Raw genomic sequence first — 25,002 nt, 5'->3', positions numbered from 1 at the left:
ATTTCATTTCCGCGTACTCTCCTTTCAAATAAATAAAAAAATATATATTCTCATGTATTTCATCATTGGTACCGCATAATTAACTTTTGTTCATCTCGTCGCAGCATCTGTGCTTCACGTGTTTTATTTATGACGATGACCAACGGAGAATCATTTGCGTTGGCTAATTGTATTTAAATAAGTACAGCTAAGTATTTCAAGAGTTACATGTGACAGTAATAACACTGTACAGTTTAAATGGAGTGCAGTTGGTGCGTGCAATATTGTTTCCATAATGACGGAGAGTTCATTATTAGAACCAACGCGAATCAGAGCTAATTTTGAAAATGTTGCTTAAGCTCTTATTGTAAAATACCAACTAAATAGAACCTATATACGGTCTATTTAGGTTCATCTACTTAAGGTATTTGAGTTTAAAGTTAAAGTAGGTAGATTTAAATCTGAATTAAAAAATGCAGACAAAAAGTATTATATCTGTCTATCTTACTATAATATTATTGTTATTTATTATATATAAATAACAAAGGTAAACGTTCATTTGTTCAAAATCTTAAATCTCCGAAAGTTTTTCATGGGTGTGTTTTTATATTAAACAGGGTGACCAGGTATGTCATCAAAATGGCAATTCAACACACCTCCAAAAAGTGACATAAAGTCATGAAAAGTGATGAAACAAAAACTAGGTTAAATAGGTAACTATTAAATTATTATTTTGTTTTATCACTTTTAATGACTCTATATCACTTTTTAAAGGTGTGTTTAATTTTCATTTTGATGAAATATGGAACCACTAAACTTGACAGGTAAAAAAATGATTTTGCATGTGGCAGGTAAAAATGTGTTTTTTTAATAGCGCCATCTGTTGGACTTACTATTGCGCTATTGCTTTAGAGAGACTTAGCCACAGCAAATGGCGTTGAACCAAAACCAAACATATTTGCTTTTCAGTAGCTTTTAACACCTAGCAAAAAATATGGTGTCTCGTCTATTTTTTTTTACTATTCAAGGGATATTTCTAAACTCAGCAGACCATGAAGAAATACAAGTCGCTAGCTTATGATGGAAATGACATTGCTAAGTTAAAATAATTACGTTAACCTAGAAATTCGAGACACGCGAATTTCTAGGTCCACGCAATTGTTTTAGATAGATAAGACCGGGCAAATTTCATGACGCCATGACGTGCAGAATCAGATGATGATTTATTTGCTACAAATACTATAATCAGCGCCCTCAAATTAAGAGCCTCTTAAGAGTAAGCTACAAGCCAACAATGCGTATCTTTTTTTTTTTTTAAAGAAAGACAAACATGCCCGGGTTACGAATAACCTGACAATATTTGAAAATCTCCTACTACCACCACAGTAAGCTGAAAATATTGCTTGTGTTGTGATGGAGGACTTAGCCAGCCGAGGAGTTGAACACACTACGCCTAAGTGGGACCCAAACGCGATGTCAATATTCTTGGTAAACCTTATATTTTTGGTAAAAGGCATTAAAATCGCTTGGCAAGCGAAGTCGGAAACATGACACACGTGAATAACAAACTCAGTAATTAATTGATTAAAACATCTTTATTCATAATTGTATTAGGAAGAAAGTATGTATAACACTTGATTATAACTTGAAATACATTATTTAATGAAAAGATTTTTCGTGTATTGTGAATATTGGTTTATTTTAGAGAACATTTTTAACAAAATAGACATTGTCATATAAACCTGTTGTTCAGTATCGCTTTATTACATATCGAGTAAAAAAATTGAATCTGAGATTTTTTAAAAGTTTTTTGCTCCAAGTTCACAAAAAAGAACAATATTTTCTGTTGGATTGTTCCATATCCGGATGTACATAGAACAAAATAATACTAATTCGCTGTTTTATTTCGTATTGGTTTATTCCACATCCTTTTTGCCCAATGGCATTGAGTCTTTCGCCTGGAACATTGCTAAGTTAAAATAATGTAATGGATGAAATAAAATAATGGATGAAGGACAAAGCAATATTTAGTTCTTGTGTCAAAAAAATAATAATGTTAGTCTGTTCAACGTCCATAGTATTTTGTGGATGTTTATCTAAAAATAACGCATTAAAATCAAAACGGTCTATAAAGCTGTAGTACCCTTAAATTAAATATACCATTCCTAAGAGAAAGTCCAGTTATATTCAATTTTTCAATTAATTCCTAAATCCTGTATCTAAATTTCGCCAATAAACAATTAGATAATGTTAATTGAGTGTTAATCTCAAGTGACCTACCAGGTAAGTATTGTACTGTATATTTTCTCCATAAATAGTTAAGTAATAACATAGATCACTGTAGAAATGTATTATAAGTTTGTACAGCGCCCTTGAGGTGATTTTGCACAAAAACGGCGCTATACAAGTCATCCAAGTCATTATTATTATTATTATTATTAATGCGTGGCGTTGAACCAAAACCAAACATTTTTGCTTTTCAGTAGCTTTTAACACCTAGCAAAAAATATGCTGTCTCGCCTAATTTTTTTTACTATTTCAAGGGATACTTCTAAACTCAGCAGACCATGAAGAAATACAAGTCGCTAGCGTACGATGGAAATGACATCGCTAAGTTGCTAAATTGCGTTAACCTAGAAATTCGAGATAGATGAATTTCTAGGTCCACGCAATTGTTTTAGACAAATTAGGCCGGGCAAATTTCATGACGCCAGAATTCACACTTTCGAGAGTTTGTGCAGCATCAGATGATGATTTATTTACTACAAATACAATATTCAGCGTCCTTAAATTGATATTCCACAAAAATGGGGCTGTTAAAATTACCTAAGCTCAATATATTTAACAAGCCAAAAATGTGTATATTCTTGGTAAACCTTATATTTTAGGTAAAAGGCATTAAAATCGCTTGGCAAGCGGAGTCTAGAAACTTTCGATTTCAAGCACAAAACTGGTTTTTATTTATTTTGTAAATAATTTTATAAGAAAACAAAAAAGTTAATCAAGTGAAACTGTTACAGATAATCTTAGCTATAATACTGTATTGTTTTAAAGTTGTTTTTTTTACTCGTTCATACATTTCTATTGAAATAAATATCTTTTAGTAGTTTACATTTATATTTTTTATTGAGTAATTTATTTTTTATTTGTATTCTACTCAAGCGAAACGATAGGAAAACCTTCAATTTATCTAAAGCATATTTTTTGGTATTCATAATGTACACCAATTCGTTATAAAGATTAATCAAAATAGTGATTTGGCATTAAGCTTTGCCTTAAGTAAGTTAATTATATTATACTTACATAGTAAGAAGTGCAAATTATTTTTTTAGATAATTATCATAAACTCAAACACAAATAATTACCAAAGTTGTCTCTAAAACCGGGAAAATCGTTTTCTTTAATTGCCTTTATTTTAAAATTTGAAACACGGATAAATAAAGTAGCACACATATTCGTACTAGTTAATTACCACATCGTTTGATTGAACAAAAAAATTATTCAGTTTTGTCAAGTATTTTGGCTTCAAATCTAAATTTAAGTTTAATATGAAAAAGGCCGCGTATAAAATATTTTTTTTATTCAACTAAGAATCACATTCTATACCAAACTTATTTTCAATTCAATATTTGTATTTAAAAAAAATATTAAAACATTTATTTACAAATAATAAAGTTACAGAAAATAAAGTAATTATTTCACCTAATTTTATTATTAATTTTTTTATCAACAGAAAATTTCATTCTTGGCAGTTCTCACTCATCCGAAGCCGACAGTTTTTTTTAATTCACAACACATCAAATTTATTACCGGCTTCTATATTCTCCCCTAACCAAGGACGCAATTTAATGATGCTTTAATTAAGCAATCAACAGTTCAAAGAAATCAGTTAACGATGATGACTATCTTTGAATCATTCTATAAAAAACACATTTAATAGTCATAAATATTCAAAAGATTCTGAATTTGTGAAAAAGATCAAACACAAACAACAGAAAATTAATCATAGTAATTCCGTTTGTAGTTGCTCGGGTGCATGCGTGATTTCTAATTGTATTCTTGCGTAGTTCGTAAAAGTATTCAATAAACTTTTAATTTTCAAAATTGGGAACTGATATGGATAAGTCATATCAGACAAGCCATAAAGGGTAGGTACCAATATAATTTTCTTAGTGAATAATTCTATATTTGAAATGTGTATTTCTTTTCCAGATCTACATAAATCTGTCAAAATTTGGCGATGTAAATCTGAATGACTAATCTCTAAGGACGGGTTGTTTCAGAGAATTTGAACAATTCTCCAAATTAAAAGTTAATTTTCAAAGTTCTGTAAAAGATTTTTCAAGTTCTGTTATTATTTCAATTCTGTCAAGCAACTAGCCTATAATGATATAATAACAGAACTTGAATAGGACATTAACAGAACCCGAAAATGAACGATGAAATTTGATGAATTGTTCAAATTCTCCTAAACAACTTGTCATTAATAGTCTAAAATAAGGTCGCTATCCGTTTCTGTCTTTTTGTGCGCTTAGTTCTTCTAAACTACGCTCACCTGACCTGTCACACCACGTCCCAGGATAGCAATACGGTATCCTAGTTACCGCGATTGTTAGTTGTATATAGGATACCTCCCATATAGAAATAAATTTTATAAACACTTTCAGCTTCACAAATCCTACAATTATAACAATCCGTAATTTTTCACGGATTTGCGCTAGTTATATAATTGATCATAATTTGAGATTACAGTACGGTTACTGCCGTCCTGGGAACCATTAATTAGAAAACACCTCTGCCATAGGTCACTCTAAGCAGTTCGCTACGTTTGGTGACTTATCAGGGGTGCCCGGGTTTATGGGGATTGTCTAGGTCTTGGCGGCGGATGCTTTTGCCCACCTACTGTGTGGCAGGCCAGATTTGGAGACACGGGATGGGGGAGATATTTTTACTTCTCCAGCAGGACACTCTCAATCACAGACATAGGAATTAATAGACGAGAAGATAAAGGCGAGGGGTAAAATCAACTGTTGAAGAACGAAGGGAGTGAAGATGACTGTGATTCGTCAATAAATCAATCTGACAGTAAATAGGCATCTCGCATTATAATATCACCATTTACTTCTTAAAAGTAAAATCTGCTTTGAATGAATAGACATTTTTACATGGGAGCGCAAATTACTCGCCACGTTATGAACAAATTTGCGAAGTCCAAATTCGGCAAAGTAAATTTCTTCTGTTTGCAGCGTCGTAGTTAGTTTCAGAGTATTTAGTTAAGACCCTTTTACGAATGTTCATAATTTACTTACCCCAGTAAACAGCGACAAGCACACTTGACAACGGCTATATTATTACTCTAAGCAACGGCCACATTCGAACAATGATCTAGGGTTGTCACAACCGCTTTTTTTCCTATTAATAATAAAATAATGTAATTATCACTTTTAATTAAAATTAATTTACGCGAATTATTTCAAACATTATTTCATCACAATAATACGTAGCATTTACATTATTATTTGCTCCTTGTTTTTGTAGATACTCTCAGTATCGCCCCAACTACTTGAAATGGCTTTAGGCGTGTTCAGTGACCAGATTTACATAGCTAGGTACTTCTCACCACCACATAGCCAGGTGTGGGGTATTATTTGGGAGTATTTTGTCGATGAAGGTGCTTTTTATTTATTTTTTGGGTATAATATTTGCATAAACATTTTTTTAGGTACATTTAAGCATCATAATATGTCTGCAAGAAATTAGTAAGACAGTATTATATACACCGACATAATAACAGTATTCTAAGACTATGCATAATATTATTAAAAAATATACGAGTTATACATATAAATTATGTATATATAAATATATACGGACAATGGAAGAAATCAAAAGAAAAAGACAAAAGGGTTAATAATTAAAGTATATTTGTGAGAACAGCATCCAATAAACAACTTACAGGGGTTTAAATAATGTACAAAAATAAAAGCACAGTTTAAGAGAAAACAACATGTACAATAGTTATATTATCGATGCTAGATAAATAATAACAGCTGAATAAAAATATATTTTAAAGATGAACCAACATAGAAAGAAGGTATTAATCTGTTGACTGTGATGACGCCCGTGTCCGTGAGAAAAATTACAAATCATAGATATGAAGGTCTCCGTAGTCGAGGGGTAACGCTCTCAACTAGCAAGCGGGAAGTTTCGGGTTCGAAACCCAGCGTGCAAATAAAATTTTTATTTGATTAATTTGAATTATTTCACGATTTACTAATTTAAAATAATTTAAAGGATGTTTGCGGCACGTTCTAAAGTGGAAGATAATATATTCCAACGCCGTCAAAGAAGCTGCGTTTATCAAATAAAAAATATTTCCTAAAGAAATATTTAGCGCAAGCGATTCTGGCCGTATTATTCATACAGTTCCTTTGTAAACACGGGTTAAAATTGATTTTAAAAAAATCTTCGATTTTAGTTTGGAGGACTCCGGAGTCCCTCCCACAGTTGATAGGTTAATAATTGAATATGATCGAAAACAACGTAATACCATAGACATATGAATATTAGTAGACCTGCCCTAAGTGATTAAAAGCGTATTATCCCCACTCCCCATACCGGTTCCATTGGAGCCGGCTGGGCTCGCGTATGGCCTCAAGTGAAATTTGAAAACGTGACGTCATCATTCTTGTGCGAACTATGGTCGAGGCATCATCGGTTCATTTTACGAAATAACACGGCAAAATGTTGACTTGTGATATGAAAACTTGTAAAAATAGATGTGAAAAAGAGAATAAACCCAATTGTCGTATTACATTCCATAAGTAAGCATTATTTTACTTTATTTTAAGCTTATTCACACCGTATTATATGGATCAGTTTTAGAAACACATACTATCACATCACAATGTAGCGATTCTCAAGTGTGCTCATCGTTGTTTACTGGGGTAAGTAAATTATGAAACATTTGTAAAAGTCTCTTAACTAAATACTCTGAAACTAACTACGACTCTGCAAACAGAAGAAATTTACTTTGCCAAATTTGGACTTCGCAAATTAGTTCATAACGTGGCGAGTAAAAAAAAAAAATATATATATATATATATACATATTTTATCAAAGCGCAAAAGGCGAAGGCACATCCCTGATTCTTGTGGACACGGCTTTGTTGTTCGCGTCCATCGCGTGATAGTATATGTTTCTAAAACTGATCTATATTATACGATGTGATAAGCTTAAAACAAATTAAAATAATGCTTACCTATGGAATGTAATACGAAAATTGGGTTTATTCTCTTTTTCACTTCTATTTTTACAAGTTTTCATAGCGCAACCGACCATTTTGCCGCGTTATTTCGTAAAACGAACTCGACCGTAGCTCGACGCTAGTTCGAACAAGAATGATGACGTCACATTCTTTTGATTCATGGGAAGCCATACGCGAGCCCAGCCGGCTCAATGGAACCGGTATGGGGAGTGGGGATAATACGCTTTTAATCACTTAGGGCAGGTCTACTAATATTCATATGTCTATGCTCTCAATCCATCGCCTTGCATTGCAGTGGAAGGAATGAACTCAAATATCCGTCACTCTTGGACACACTGACCCCCATATTCCACCTCTCATATATTATTCCTTCCCAGATTTTCCTATACATATTTAAAAGAAAAAAATCCATACAGCATTATCAAAGTTGAGTGAAATGAGGGCCTTCTGTAAGGAGCTAATATAAAAAAAAATAAAGATGGGTAACCGGAAAAAAAATAAATACAGTGTGTGGCAAGCCTACGCACGACGGAAGTGAAACTTTTAGTATTCTTCTCTCGCTCTTTTCATTTCATTCTCTCTTTTTTTCTCTCTATTGACATATTTATAAGTAAAAAAACAAATCGTTGATAAAAAAAATTAAAAGTTATAAAAATATGGGATTCGAACCCGGGTCCTGCATAACGAGTGTCGAACGCTCTGCCTCTAGACCGCGAGGAGAGATATCTCGCGCGACGCGGCGTTATCGGCCTTGATTAGTAATTTTAATGATTCAAAATAAAAATAATTAATCAAAATACCGAGCGACTCTACCGGCACGATTTGTAAGTTATATTTCGACCAAAATAACATATAGGTACCGTAAAGTAAATTAAATTTAAATTAACAAATTTATCTATTTTTTTACTACATTATTACAAATCGTTGATAAAAAAAAAATTTAAGTTATAAAAATATGGGATTCAAACCCGGGTCCTGCATAACGAGTGTCGAACGCTCTGCCTCTAGACCACGGTTATTACGTATTCGACCAAAATATCATATAGTCAAAATATCTAAAAGTCGCAGCACGAGAGCATTTTATCACTTTAAAAAAAATTATTATTAAAAAAATCACAAAAGAAAAAAAAAATTAGTGATCGAACCTCGGTTCTTCACGACGACAATCGGGAGCTTTGCCTCTAGACCGCGAAGCTGAGTTTGGAGAGCGACCGAAAGTAGGTATATAATATTGGCTAGGCTTCTATAGCGAAATGATCACGGTTTTTGATGACGGTCATGAGTTGGTTTTACTCCGGTCCTCGAAATTGCATAACGCGCGTAAAGAAGTTTCACTTCAACAAATAACTTTTAAAAAGTGATGAAAAAATGGTTAGGTGAAGATGAAATCCTAGGTAAATAAAACGAATAACCCAAATAACCTCAGGATTGCTGGTTACCGTCCGCCAACTCTCCTCCATACTATAAAGAAGAAGAAGATGAAATCATGGGTAGAAAAAAAATTATCTCACCAATAACACCGACCACGATGAATAAGACTGCGCATATGAACGCCACAATGGTGGCCGGCCGGGGAAAGGTCACGTGCTGCGACCTCGAGGCCACGGCCAGGTCATAGGCAGAATCCATGGCCAGGTCATAGACCGAGTCCACCGTCACCGTCATTGTGAAGGACTCTATGGAGTCCATTGTGGAGGCAGGGAGCTAAGTCATCCCGGGCTGGGCCCTGTGGAAGTAGCGGAGGTCACATCGTCAGGAAAATGGCCTGTCAAAAAAAAGAAAGGTTATTGTTATTACAGTCCGTAAATTTTTTTTAAAACACTGGAAGAATAAAGAACCAATTACTGTGGCAACACCGAATAGCTACGATTTTAGAAGAAAATATAGTATTTTTAAATGTGAGGTTATGTTTGACTTCCGAATCTGAAAAATTGACTTGTACAGGAAAAATTACAGAATTCAATATTTCTTAACGTTTTTTTTAATGCTGAAGGTGCGCGCTTCTTCTACATTGTTTTATAGTTAAATGCTTTAAAGTATAAATGGCTTCTGTGATATTATGTAAACATCGAAAATACAAAATAAATTTCCATGCAATTGTCTCGCTGAGTGTCAAAAAATAAAAAGTTCGAATGTTTAGTTTCCTTAGAATGTGATAAAGAAACATCTCATTTCATGAATCTCCTCTAATTTCTGAACACCTTTTAATATCGACGTAAAAATATTCAATTTGATCATAGTCATCATAAGGAATTTAGGTAAAGTTGTCGAATTCCACTTCGTGTAAGGCTATTTAAAAAAAACAGCACTTGATTTCAACTTAAATATCTAACGGAGACCACTATTTGTAAACATGCGCAAAATATGTTTTTAGTTTGTGTTATTTTAATAATGTATGCATGTTCGGGCATATTGCCGATTGTTATCTGTAATAGTACCCATCTTATTACCTCTGTCACCTGGAGACGGGAAGTACCAAAACAGTACCTTTTCTACCGCGCCACCGATCACAGGTTGCTAGTTCAATTCCGGGTTACGTGCAATTTTCTGTGGAGTTTTTGTGCTGGCAGAGAGAGGGCACTCTGAAGACACCAAGACCAAAGGTAGGACATTCAGTATTCTGGTGGCATCCTCTTAGAGTTCCATTCGGTTCCCCTTTCTATATTTCGTACATAATTTGACAAGTTTATCGGAAAGACCTTAAGAAATAGAATTTGTTATTCTCTATGTTTTGCATTTACACTTCCTTACCTAATAGTCGTCTTATTAACCATATTTCTAAAAATGTACTGTTTTTCTTCTTTTACAGACTACATACTTTATTAATCAATATTTATCTAAATTTAATATTTCCTAAATCTGCCAATAACATGACTATGAAATATTTTACTGTACATTCCTGTCAACTACCTCAGAACAGGTTACACCTATTGAGGAAGGTAATGTAAAGCATACAATTAAATTATATAGAAAATTAATGCTGGTAACTACTAATATTATTGTTGTTCTCTTTTTTGTATGAAAATGTAGAAATTATATTTGAATTAGCGCCAGTTGATTTATCGGCAGTTTTCTTGTTCGTAAAAACGAACATAATTCAAGTCGAACATAAGGTAAAATAGGAGAGATAGGTACGTTAGTTGATTGAACCTTAAAAATAATTGTACAGACTTACAGCCTTACTAAAAAACGTGGTGTAAATATTCCGCGGCGCGTAAGGACAGAACAGTGAAAAACTTGATTTATTAGCATGGCGTTTGTTTATTTTTTAACTATTTATTTTATTTTATTTATTTATTTATAGTGGGTTTTTACAGACGATCTCACTTACGTGAGAACAATCCAGTTATAAAAACTCAGTTAATATACAAATAGGTACAACAATTACTAAAATCTACTCAGCCATAGGACACATTAATTTTCATTTACCTAAATAAAGATTAAAATATAAATCAAATAAAAATTCAAAATTAAAAATATATATGAAACACAAATATTACAGAAAAGTACGAGACGCAAGTAATACATAATATAATCAGTGCAACATATTTTTTAACAATAACAGAATTTTTGTGTTTTTTTTTGGTTAAAACGGTCTTAAACCAGGCTCAACGCCAGATTTACCACGTCAACGTTGAACGGGCGTGTAATAATCTAATAAGTAACAGCAAAATTTATGAAATACGTATCAGATATATGTACATTCAAAACTAATTATTTTTTTCTTTGATGCATGACAGTTCGGAGAAAACGCGCTAGTCTTGAGTTATATTATTATTAATATTTAGTGCGATGGTTGTCAGAGCGGAAAAGGTGGTGGATTCGAGTAGATTTGACAAGGACATGGATACTTATAACACTTAACGTTTAAGGGCAGTCTATGAAGTTCGGTAATTTAAAAAGTATAAGAATAACAATCAAGGTAATCATTTTTGAGGTAAAAATTTGCGGTAGTTTTAGATTAGATGTTTCTATTTAAAAAATAGTTAAAATTATTTAAGCGATCGCAGCGCCCGCCCTCCAATTTTGTCCACAATTTCTTGACAGGCATGTGGTGTCATCCAAAGATTTTTGTAGGTTATGTCATTGATATCAACTTGCGAAACTCGTGTAATTTTTTAATTGTTTTCTTCTTTAGGTGGAGGTCAAGGTGGGGTGCTGAGGTTATTCAGCTAGTCGGGAGTAGCTTGGTTCAGCGCAGATGTGCCTTCGAGAAACTTGTGGAAAGGAAGTATGAAACGAGGAAAACCGTAGCAATATATTGCAGCGACCTATAAAATACCTATGCATTCTACGGGGGTCGTATAAAGAAAACAGTCGGTCAGTCAACTGTTCCGACATCGTGATAATATATTCGAAATTTACTAAAAGTTTATCAGGAAACATGTTAATTCATTCGATAAAGACCTGCAATTCCGTTTTTAAAAGGATTACCAAAAATTTTAAGAGATTTTTAATAAATTAGCAATACTCATGTTTCTCCGTGTTGTCAGTAAATGGTCACTCTTTTTACGCATTAAACAGTAAAAAAAACGAATAAACAATATAGCAACTCGTCCTGTATTTAATATTTTAATAGATATTTCAAAGCTCATGATGGATATGACGTTGCGCGCTGGAGAATGGTGTGTTGAACTAAAAAATTCAGACAACTGTGTAATTTTCACGACCTCAGTAGAGAGTTTATTGGTACACAATCATTTGAATGGATATTTAAAAGAACAAAAGCTCTTGATGGAAATAACTTTTGGAGGTAAAAAATCTATCAGAAAAGAGGTTTGCAGACATATTTCATGCCGCCAGATCTCATCACCCGAGAGTTATTGGTGCTCCCAAAGATAGATTTCTGCTATATAGCCAGGATGAGCACGCTTCGTGTGGTTTATATCAATATGGCGGAGTGATTGATCAACTTTCCACTTGAATTGGTAGCTTAAGGCGACAAAGGACTCTAATAACAGGGGTTTACTCGACGCTCACATTTTAATTATTTCTGATGAAAGTATTACTAAAATCTCAAATGTTTCTAGAGGGATTAGGGAGAGGTATAACAGAAGTTATTTATATTTAACTTTAATAAAAACGGGACCAAATCATTAAAATATTTTATAAACAACGGTTTGAAAATATTATAAAACGTTTTTCGACTATAAAATTAGCGGTAAGTACCAGATTTTATTTTTTTGGACGATATATTAGTAACTTTCCGAGGGATCCCTTTAGAAACATTTTAGATTTTAGTAATACGTTCATCAGAAATAATTAAATCTATCTTTTGAAAGATCGATTTTCTATGCCTGCTACGGCAAAGTCATTCGTAGGTCCGTCCATTACGCCGGGCCGCGCTCCGAGTATTGTTTTTATACAACTTCATCACTTATGTCGTTAAGGTTCCCACTTTATTTTAGAGATTTGATAGGGAAAATTCAACCTTGGGTCTGTCCAGTACACAGGGCCGCGCGTCGCATATTTTTGTGCACGGCTGCTTCACTTACGTCGTTAAGAGCGTTGTTTTCGCGGACGAAATTTCGACTCCCGCAAAAATAATTATTGTCCTGTGTCCCTCTCTAACGGAGCGTGCAGCGGGGAACGGAGAGGGAGTACCTGGCTTTTAGTACGGCTGACGTTGCAAGCGATCAAAAAAAGTTAGATAATATGAGATTAAATAAAAAAGAAATTAAATTCAATGCTTGAATATTTGCACGAAGTCGGTGAAATGTCCCTTTCGTTTAGTTCATTCCTTTAGTAGACACAGACATACAAGGGCTTCCGACCTATTCTTTAATAGTATTGGTATATGCGCATGTACACGTTAGGCACTGACAATATCACGCACTGAAGCAGTAAAAGAGAAATGCTTTTTTTCTTTTGTGCGTGAATATATTTGCATCAAAACGGGGAATCACCCTTTTGTTTAGTTCATTTAAATTAGCAGATACGTGTATTATTGTAGGAGATACGGATATTGTACACGTGCATTGTAAATGTGGCAGCTGGCCACAGACGAAATTATAATAATAGTAATAATAGGTGTATAAGTTTATAAATTAGATAAGTACATAGAATTAACAGCAGTAAATAATATATGAACAGTAAGTAATATAATTGTAGAGAATAGAAATATACACTTACTTAAAATTTGTGTGAGTGCACCGGTAAAGGCCTTACCGTTACTGTTGACATAATCTTTTATTTTTTTAATTTTTACATTACCTTTGAAATTTTTTTGTGAATCACATTTTTTTAAATTTTATCTGGAAGAATTTTATAAAGTCGTGTCGCTGTGTATATAATTCCGAACACGCACTGACTTTATCACTGGGATTTTGGTCGAGATTATTTTTAAGTGTTGTGTAAGAAGAATATTATGTGAACAACAAAATTAAGTAATACAACTATAAATAAAAATAACCATAAAAATAGCAGCACACTAATAAAACAATAACAGCAAGAATAATAGCATCAAGCATATTTTATTAAAAATGTTCAATGAATCGGTATAATTATTTCCGTCCATTCTAGGCAGTGAGGAATACATTTATGGTAGTTAGTCCCAGATTTTTTATACTGAAAAAAATCCTATTTTATAATCTACACAATACATGTGCACAAGGTGAAAAATAAAAAAAAGTCGGACAGGTAGTAGTTGCATAGTAAGAACAGACTCCAATATAAATAAGCAAATAAATAATTACATAAATATCAGAAAATTATCACACAATCAAAGAGGACCATCGTATGTGTTTAAAAGAAATTGCATTTTCGAAGACACAAACTGTTCAAGCAAAATAATACAAGTTTCTTTAAAATATCTTTAAAACATCACGGAATTAAAGTGGATATTAATCACAGGTATATAATAATACAATTATAATTAGGACGTATTTCACTACCAATCTCTCAAAAGTTGTCAACAAGCTGTATAGTAGTGAAGTACCCTAATACCCCGTCAGATAGACTAATTATTACAAAATGTATACTGTGTAGAATCTAACAAAACTAACACTAATATCTAAACAAAACTATGACTTTAGCTGTTTCTCGGAATATGAACATCTTTCGCGAAGTGGCATCTTCCGATGATATCTTGGATCGACCAATTCTGGCAAAATACATTCCATATAAAATGTCTCCAGTGGCTTATCCATTTTATTACGGACACCACAGAAAAGGACCTTTCTGGTGCGGAAGCCAATAATGCATGCTGCACCAGAATGCGAATTATAGTTGGTTTTGTACGATCGCTTTGCCCATGAACCATCTGCAACCACGGTGATTTGTGGCACACCGTCATCATCGACTTCATTGTTCTCCACAGCTAATCGGTTTTCTTCCTTTCCTGCTTCAATCATTTTTTCGACTGCCAAATTTTCCAAGTGTCCCCCCAACTGAATCAGATGTTTATAGAATAAGGAGGACGACATACAAGGCATATTTATAGTGCTGCATATTTCCCGTAATTGGGAATAACCGTTGCCAGTACATACGATACCTTCAACCATCGCATTATTGATAGGCATACCGCCAACTTGCTTAGGCATGTCAGATTTTATAATTTCTATTTTTCCACAAAGCTTACATAAAAAATGAAATTCGCTGTATAATCCATTCCTGATTTCCCTTTGAAAACAAAAATTGCAATCAAATGGAGAATGATCAATTTTGGACAAAGAGTCAAATAAAAATTCTATGTTGACAATTCTTCTGCCAACTAAATTCGATGTAACGATGTGGTTCGGATCATCTTCTTCCTCAACCTCTAACTCAAAAGAGTCACTGGAATCGGATGAACAGTTGAATTCAATGTCGGGTGATACGTCTGACATTTTCTGCGACGATATTTCGGGTTCAATCACATCGGTACTAAAAGAAAAAAAAATCAGGCATCAAACCGTGAAAACAAAAGACCGCATATTATACTGTCAAGGTATGATCAATATGTGTAGTGATTATACTTACAAATTCGACAAAATAGTACAAGAAATTATAGGCAAAAATGGAGGACGGTTTTTATTCTTAAATTTAATCACTTTTAATTAAAGATCGTCGGTGTAATATTGAATTGTACCAATGTGTAAAAACACTGTCATCAAAACTAAAAGCTGAACGGCAATAAAGTGAAACTCTCACTACTAACCAAAAGATGGTATCTTGACGTTATTGTGTACATTCTCGAGAGTTTTTTCTTGTGAAAATAAAATTATTTGCTTACCGTTTGCTCAAAATCCCACAATTCACATCGATGTTAGCATCGAAAAAATCCTTGTTGGCAAATTTAGCCTGACAATCTTCAACATCATTTACGGAACTGAAAACAACAAAAAAACATTACATTTTTACCGTAAAAAATAAATACTTATAATAAATATTGCATTTAATTTTCACCTGTTCCGAGTTCTTTCTGTCTTTTTGACATTGCACTTCCTCTTTTTCCGGTGCATACTGGGTGGCTTACCATGTATCCACTTTCGACCTAAAACACAAATAACATTTTATAAAAATCAATAACGTAAGTACCCTAATTCATAACCTAATTATCATTGTTAAAAATGCTCAAATAATGATTACTTACCCATGTTGAATGAAATAAATTATTTGGGGATGCTTCGGTTAAGAACTGTGGAGTTTAAAAATAATATTATTCGTAAACAAAGTAACAAATTCGTCAATTATATGTCCGCGCAGGCTGACTGCGAGCGAATGTCAGACTAACACATATACATACACTAGCAATAATAATAAAAAATGAAGGACGATTGACGTATGCATGTATTTGTTAGGCGGGCGATCTCACTCGAGCCCCTGCCCCCCGGCCTCCCTACCTACCCTAGCCAGGCCGACTCAAGAAAGTGCGAATGAGACAATAACAAAAAAGCTAGTTAAATATACGCTGAATTTGTGGCCACCAAATTCGGCTTTTGAAGCAAATAAAACTTTTTTCAGTGAGGATTCAAATTTTATTGTATAGTTCATTATATGCCTGAGACAGGATATGAGAGATTTTTTCAAAAAATACCTTTCATTTGGTCACAAAAAATTGCCAAAGATGCCTCGTAAAATCATGTAAAATCGTCATCTTCTGGGGCCTATATTCTATAATTTAAGGCAAAAATCGAAAATCTGATCCATATGCGTACTTTATATATACTATGTCTTTTAACTAAAAAAAAAAAAAACAGTTTACTCTAGTATTTTAGCCGTAAATCCAAATTTAAATTTTGTATGAAACAGGCACCGCAGCCGTTCCTCTTAAGATCCTGGATTTATTTTAGGGTATTGTCTCGTCTTAACTATAATGGCTCATGTTGTCATTCCAATAGCCGGGCACAGAAAACAAGGCACTTGACACATTTCCCGTTTTTACTCTAAGTGGGACACCGGGTGAGGGGACGTTATATTACGAAATACAACAAAAAACGTGTTGAGATTAGACCAAGTTATTAACTTGCACGATATCAATTAATTAAAGGCGATCAAAAATATTAACCCGTAAAAACTATAAAAATTTTTTTTTTTTTTAAATAAATAAATATAATTAAAACCATATTTTATGTTTTTTTAGATCGATACATCTATTTACAATTGTTTTCAAAATTAAATTTTAAAAATGGTTAGATTGAGGATTGAACCCTCCTACCCATGGACTGGAGTCGACAACACTACCAATCTCGTCAAATGCCGATCGGATAGGACCGACATTTTTATTTCGTATATTAATTGCTGTAATGTCATCCGATTTCAGAGAAATCCGTATATGTCTGCGCGTGTGCGCGTGAACGCCACCAAGAATGCATTGTAGGTAATAGGCATTAAAATCGCTTGGCAAACTGAGTCTAGAATCGTTCGATTTCAAGCACAAAACTGGTTTTTATTTATTTTGTAAATAATTTTATAAGAAAGCAAAAAAGTTAATCAAGTGAAACTGTCACAGATAATCTTATCTATAATACTGTAGGTATGTTTAAAAAGTTGTTTCCTTTACGCGTTTATAAATTTATACTGAAAAAAAAAATTTTAGTAGTTTACATTTATATTTTTTATTGGATATTGTTTTTTATTTATATTCTACTCAAGCGAAACGATAGGAAAACCTTCAATTTATCTAAAGCATATTTTTTTGTATTCATAATGTACACCAATTCGTTATAAAGATTAATCAAAATAGTGATTTAGCATTAAGCTTCGCCTTAGTATGAAACTTTATTTATAAATTCAACTTCGTCACCTGTATGTACGCTGCAGCCAATAAAATAATAAGGAATATTCTGAAAACGTCTGAAAGAAAAATGGTTATTTTTCATGGCTGGAAGCTGGAACATGCATTTCAAATAATGTGAAATGGCGCCTTTGAAACTTCAAAGACCGCCTCTTTTACTATTGTTACCTCAAACTGAGGAATTAATAATGATGTGTTGATATCATTGATGCATCATCAAAGGTTTTTTTTCCATTTACTGGGTATTTATGGTACAGTACTTCAACACAATGTTCAAATATTGACGTGGAAATTTCAGAAATGAAAGATGTGTTGTATCTGTTCAATCGAGATATAGATTTTTTTAGATGTCTTCCCGAAATATGACATATAAGATTATAAATCCCGAAATATGACATATAAGATAAGTTTGGTGCTAACAGGAACTAGGATCAAAACATCTCATACCCACTTAAACACTAGGATCAAAACATCTCATACCCACTTAAATACTAGGATCAAAATATCTTATACCCACTTAAAAACTAGGATCTAAACATCTCGTACCCACTTAAATACTAGGATCAAATCATCTAATACCCACTTAAATACTAGGATTAAAACATCTAATACCCACTTAAATACTAAGATCTAAACATCTCGTACCCACTTAAATACTAAGATCTAAACATCTCGTACCCACTTAAATACTAGGATCAAATCATCTAATACCCACTTAAATACTAGGATTAAAACATCTAATACCCACTTAAATACTAAGATCTAAACATCTCGTAACCACTTAAATACTAGGATCAAATCATCTAATACCCACTTAAATACTAGGATTAAAACATCTAATACCCACTTAAATACTAAGATCTAAACATCTCGTACCCACTTAAATACTAAGATCTAAACATCTCGTACCCACTTAAATACTAGGATCAAATCATCTAATACCCACTTAAATACTAGGATTAAAACATCTAATACCCACTTAAATACTAAGATCTAAACATCTCGTACCCACTTAAATACTAGGATCAAATCATCTAATACCCACTTAAATACTAAGATCAAAACATCTAATACCCACTTAAATACTAGGATCAATACATCTCATACCCACTTAAATACCATGATCTTAACATCTCATACCCACTTACATACTAAGATCAAAACATCTCATACCCACATAAATACTTAAAAAGAGGCTACCTTAATTCGTCAAACACACACTTTTAAAATTTTTTCACAATTTTTCAAAATTATTAAGAAGCCATTAATTAAACTTACAACACACAGGTACTTTTACGAACTAATATGAACACATACTTTACGTACAAAAAGAAACGGAAAACATAAATTGTAACACGTACCTACATTATATTGAATGATGAAAATTAAATAAATTAAATAAATTATATAAATGTATATATCACAAAATCATTGCAATTCAATAGAACAATGAACCGCCGCACGGTAATATAAATACGTCGCACTACTCCGCGACCACCCGCTCGATAAACTTGATGACAATTTATTGCTGAATTGTTTAAATAAACGTTCCCGGGAGTCCTGCACTGGTCGCCGGTAGTACAGGCACAGGCAGCGCCATGGGCGGCGGTTTTAATAAGACTAAAGCAAATACCATCAACTATGATAGACTATACAACGTTATATATCTACACCAGAGGTTCACAAACTTGTGAGACGATAAAATAAATTATAGAGAGCCCACCGGCGACCACCATAACACGTGAATGGGTCTAGTCATTCACATTATCTAATCTTCTCTATGTAGGTATAAAGAAGAGGTCCCGGTGTGTGTTTGTTGTTGAACAAATCTACAGTTTTATTGATTGATGAAATTTTACACACTTAACCTTCAAAACAGGAGAATGTTTACCCCCTTTTCCCACCCCTTAAATAAGAGGAATATTACTGTCTGTGCGTTAAGCTCATAAAATAATTTCCCATGACATCTTTGAGGATGCTGCGTGGCCGTCTTTTTGTCACTCTAAAGAGTTAATCGCTAATTCGAAACATTTAGGGAACCCCTGTTCTACATTATTTAAATGAGATATTACATAAAAACGATACCATACTGGTCGTTGTAAGTACCGATTCATAGCAGATCAAGGGGGATATCAAATTAGGTTTTTACTAGAGTCAGTGGGTTGTCAATTTGGTTTAGTAGTGCCAGTGGGTTGTCAATTTGGTTTAGCAGTGCCAGTGGGTTGTCAATTTGGTTTAGTAGTGCCAGTGGGTTGTCAATTTGGTTTAGTAGTGCCAGTGGGTTGTCAATTTGGTTTAGCAGTGCCAGTGGGTTGTCAATTTGGTTTAGTAGTGCCAGTGGGTTGTCAATTTGGTTTAGCAGTGCCAGTGGGTTGTCAATTTGGTTTAGCAGTGCCAGTGGGTTGTCGATTTGGTTTAGTAGTGCCAGTGGGTTGTCAATTTGGTTTAGTAGTGTCACTGGGTTGTCAATTTGGTTTAGCAGTGCCAGTGTGTCAACCTGGTCCGCCATCAATAGGTTAAGGTGCTCCCATAGCCGCTGTGCCCACATGATGCACAGATGGGGCCTTAAAGAGTCGGCGATGTGTGAATGTGGTGCGGTGCAGACTACCGAACATGTGGTCAACGAATGCCCGCTCCATTCATTCCCCGGCGGGATTGATGAGGTCCACATGGCGACGCCTGAGGCCCTAAAATGGCTCGCAGATCTAGATGTCCCCCTCTGACCCCCCACCATACGAAAGAAGAAGTAGTGTCAGTGGGTTGTCAATTTGGTTTAGTAGTGTCAGTGGGTTGTCAATTTGGTTTAGTAGTGTCAGTGGGTTGTCAATTTGGTTTAGCAGTGCCAGTGGGTTGTCAATTTGGTTTAGTAGTGCCAGTGGGTTGTCAATTTGGTTTAGTAGAGTCAGTGGGTTGTCAATTTGGTTTAGTAGTGTCAGTGGGTTGTCAATTTGGTTTAGTAGTGTCAGTGGGTTGTCAATTTGGTTTAGCAGTGCCAGTGGGTTGTCAATTTGGTTTAGTAGTGCCAGTGGGTTGTCAATTTGGTTTAGTAGTGTCAGTGGGTTGTCAATTTGGTTTAGCAGTGCCAGTGGGTTGTCAATTTGGTTTAGTAGTGTCAGTGGGTTGTCAATTTGGTTTAGCAGTGCCAGTGGGTTGTCAATTTGGTTTAGTAGTGCCAGTGGGTTGTCAATTTGGTTTAGTAGTGCCAGTGGGTTGTCCATTTGGTTTACATAGCGAAATAAATACAAATCCGCCATTACATTGTATTTGGTTTGTCATAAAAAAAATGTTAAAATTTTTTTTTGGTATTTATTTATTTTTAATAAGCTGTTATTAAAAGATAATAAAAATTACATTCTGTGGCAAAGACACAAAAGCTGATGAAAGTACGTTTAAGTAATAGTAAAGTATGTTTAAGTAATAGTAAAGTATGTTTAAGTAATAGTAAAGTATGTTTAAGTAATAGTAAAGTATGTTTAAGTAATAGTAAAGTATGTTTAAGTAATAGTAAAGTATGTTTAAGTAATAGTAAAGTATATGATTTAAGATTTTCACGGCCAAAAGTATTTTTGCTATTTGTTTTTGGGGTATTATGCCGTGTTGCGCTAACTCCTTCTTTAGCCAACGTTTCGGACAGCATAATAACACATCTGCCCTGATGATGGACACTGCAATGCTGTCCGAAACGTTGGCTAAAGAAGGAGTTAGCGCAACACGGCATAATACCCCAAAAACAAATAGCAAAAATAGTAAAGTATGTTTAAGTAATAGTAAAGTATGTTTAAGTAATAGTAAAGTATGTTTAAGTAATAGTAAAGTATGTTTAAGTAATAGTAAAGTATGTTTAAGTAATAGTAAAGTATGTTTAAGTAATAGTAAAGTATGTTTAAGTAATAGTAAAGTATGTTTAAGTAATAGTAAAAAAATTAATTAATTTTGGAAGAATGATTTTTAACATTTTATCGAGACAACATATAAAAACAATTCGACGACACCGTTTTAGAAAATAATATGTATGGTCTTTACTTTAAAACAGAAAATCTGTGCTTCACTGGGAGTTTTCTGGTGCCGTGAAATTTGCACAGCATTTCCTAGCTGATATTTCTGCTTCCAGCACTGTGATAATAATAAAAATAACAGACGGAGAAAACTTACTGGCATTCTCAGACTATAAAAATATTACCATTCGTTATTTCGGCTACTGGCATTATACCTAGCTCTCTAATTAAAAATTTAGGCGTATTAGATCTATCAAAAAAATTATAAATAAAGATGCAAAAGTCGGTCATTTTGAATACATGTAGGATAACAAAAGATTTTTTAAATATTTATGTTGAGGGATCAGTAGGATTTATAGGCCCTGTTAGAAGTTCTACCGAGCCGAACCCTCTGATATGAAAATATCTGGAGTCGGTGAATTATTTTCCCATTTGATCTCTGGTGAGTTGACGTGTTGTTCTTGTATTGTTTTGTATTTATTTTGCTTATATAATGCACTTACATAATGTTGATTGACTAGATGATCATTTGTGGAAAAGTGAGTGGAAGGGTTATGTTTTTCCTTTGGGGAAGATTTAACCCGGACAACTAAATCGGAAGTTAAAAAAAAAAAAAAATATTACTGATTTATCAAAAAGACTGGTCAAATTATATATTCGTATTCTGCAATGAGATTACGAAATCATTATTTTTACAATTTATTTATTTAGTTATATTATATTAACTGTTATTTTTCCCGATTTTATGTCCGGGTTAAATCTTCCCCATAAGAAAAACTCAACCCTTCCACACACTTTTCCACAAATGATCATCTAGTCAATCAATATTATGCAAGTGCATTATATAAGCAAAATAAATACAAAACAATACAAGAACAACACGTCAACTCACCAGAGATCAAATGGGAAAATAATTCACCGACTCCAGATATTTTCATATCAGAGGGTTCGGCTCGGTAGAACTTCTAACAGGGCCTATAAATCATACTGATCCCTCAACATAAATATTTAAAAAATCTTTTGTTATCCTACATGTATTCAAAATGACCGACTTTTGCATCTTTATATATAATTTTTTTGATAGATCTAATACGCCTAAATTTTTAATTAGAGAGCTAGGTATAATGCCAGTAGCCGAAAAAACGAATGGTAATATTTTTATAGTCTGAGTATGCCAAATGCTGATATTTAAAATGTTATATTATATTAATTATTATTGGTTATATTATTTTAACATTTAGTATAATTGAAAATTTTAATTTTAATTTAACGTTAACCCTACACTGGAGGCCTTCAGGAAAACAATTTCCCTCAGGGTCATGTCATCTTTTGGAATACTGTGTGGAGGTTCCTTTTTAATGAAAGGAAGGAGCGGAAGTAAGGGTATGAGGGTTGGGTTAGGTTAGGTTGACGGACATATGAATAAATCCCTTCCACATCGGCGCAAGGCCATGAGACCAGTTGGAGAGGTCAAAGAAGAGGTCAGCCTCTGCCGATCTGGCCCGCCACGCAGTTGGTGGGCAGGCGCATTCTGTACACACGGATTTTCATCACAGGTCGTGCACTAACCAGTGAACTCACCCAAGTCTAGCGAATTTCGTATAAAGTTATTGTACTATGGATGATTAGTAAAGTTAATAATAATATAAAAATGGTTTTATAGGAACTTATTTTCTATATGTATTGATAAACAAATGACAGTGCATGAATTAATGTTGTTAAAAAATTCTGCCTCAATACAGGTTCTGGTAGTTACTGGCGAGGCACGTAATACCAACATAAATATACCCACTATTATTGTATCTTTATTACTGTATTTATCAAGATAAATAAATTTGAAAAACACCAGGATAAAAATAAATGGTTCCCTTAATTTTTATTTCATTATAATGAAATATTTAATTTTTGTTTTTTAAGAAAGACGAACATTCCCAGGTTTAACTAATTTAACTTAATTTAATGTATTTAAAAGCTTAGGCTGTTTGTAAGAAGTGTTATTTTCTAATCGTATTTCTATGTTTTTAATGGACCTGCACCGTAAATAAATAATTGCATTTACTTGATTTAGGAAGAGATTTTATTAGAGAGATAACATTATTGAAACTTATATTATATTTTGGCTCTTGGTCCCAGAACTATTGCATTTTCCTAATTTAGAAAGAGATTTGATTAGAGAGATAACATTGTTGAGACTTATATTATATTTTGGCTCTTTCTCCCAGAACTATTGCATTTACTTGATTTAGAAAGAGATTTTGGATTTTTTTAATATATTTTTATTTATTACAAGATAATACATTACAAAATGATAACAAATTTATAATGTACTTTTCCCAGTGAGTTTACAAAACTCATTTAGAGAGATAATATTATTGAAACTTATATCTTTATAAAGCGGCGCGGTTTTATTTGGAGTAGAACGTAGAACGCATCTTTGGACAATTGGCGATTGTTTGTTTGGGTTCTTACTGCTACTCGTACCTACTGTGGCAGAGTCAGTGGCGCACCTAGGATATTGTCTAAGCACTATTATTATTTTAAATTCACAAAAAAGTCATAAATAAAAAGTTAACACATAACCTGTATATTTCGCGGTTTTTTTTTAATACGCACAAGAGTCCCAACTGTAGAGTATGCCACGAACATTATTTGAATCATCTTTTATCGATTTTTTAAGGATTATTTTTTCAGACATTATTTGAGGTCGAAGAACAAAGTTGACTTTTTCGAATACAAACGATAGTTAGAGCTTAGAAGAAAATTATTTTATATACATAAGCATAGACAAAATTATTAAATAATTATCCTTGCAAAGCGTTAGGATCGACGGCCTCCGTGGTCGAGGGGTAAGGCTCTCGACTAGCAATTCGAAGGTCGCGGGTTCAAATCCTGTTAAAGATGACGAATTTGTTTTATTTTACAATTTATTCATTTAAAATAATATATAGTACACTCGTGGCACGTTCCAGAGTGGAAGATACTCTCAGTATTGCCCTGGTGTAAGACCACCATTCAGAATTGAAAATTTGCTTCAAATGGCTTTAACCGTGTTTGGTGACTATTTCTGAATCACCTTCCTCTTCCGCGTCTCCTCCCCCTCCCCACTACCTTCAGCCATACAATATACCCCAATTGGAGATGCTATAGTCGGTCTGGCTCTAGATAGTTGGGAATTTTCAGTAATTTCAGTAATTCTTCAGTAATTTTCCTGCCGCAAGGTGCGGTCCGTAATAATTGTGAGAAAAAAAATGCTCACGAATTGCACAATAATTCCACATTGAAAAGTATTCGAGCCAGTGTCTACCAGTTCAAGTAATTTATAAGTAGTAATTTATAATTATACATAAGTAAGTATTACGATACACCACTTCTTCTTAGAAAAAACTTCTATACCAACCTTTGACGCAACTATACATCTCCCTTTAACACATGTTCCTGCATTCCTCCACCCAATTACCTGCCCCTGTCCGACAAAGTGGAGTACAACATTCAGTGACATTGTAACAACTTATTTATACATTTTCTATAAAGAAAACCGGTGCAGT

The 25,002-nt window shown here is 33.6% G+C and overlaps 2 protein-coding genes across 2 annotated transcripts in view; both read right to left on the bottom strand.

Annotated features, from left to right (window-relative positions):
- Window positions 1–25,002, bottom strand: part of Tre1 (Trapped in endoderm 1) — a 94,004-nt gene that overhangs the window by 26,306 nt on the left and 42,696 nt on the right. Inside the window, exon 2 of the mRNA XM_089633647.1 lies at window positions 8,758–9,011. Coding sequence (XP_089489773.1) covers window positions 8,758–8,935 — 178 coding nt within the window. The 5' untranslated portion in view covers window positions 8,936–9,011. The remainder of the gene's footprint in view (window positions 1–8,757; window positions 9,012–25,002) is intronic.
- Window positions 14,176–15,858, bottom strand: LOC149422185 (uncharacterized). Its single transcript, XM_089633646.1, has 4 exons — window positions 15,819–15,858; window positions 15,632–15,719; window positions 15,459–15,554; window positions 14,176–15,109 (listed from the first exon to the last, which is right to left on the bottom strand). Exons 1-4 carry the CDS (start codon window positions 15,820–15,822, stop codon window positions 14,269–14,271), a joined length of 1,029 nt encoding a protein of 342 aa, XP_089489772.1. The 5' UTR covers window positions 15,823–15,858; the 3' UTR covers window positions 14,176–14,268.

Source organism: Hesperophylax consimilis, chromosome 7 (genome assembly GCF_061612785.1).
Source record: "Hesperophylax consimilis isolate HC1 chromosome 7, BYU_Hcon_1.0, whole genome shotgun sequence".
Classification (NCBI taxonomy): Eukaryota; Metazoa; Arthropoda; class Insecta; order Trichoptera; family Limnephilidae; genus Hesperophylax; species Hesperophylax consimilis.
This window is presented reverse-complemented; position numbering and strand designations above follow the sequence as displayed.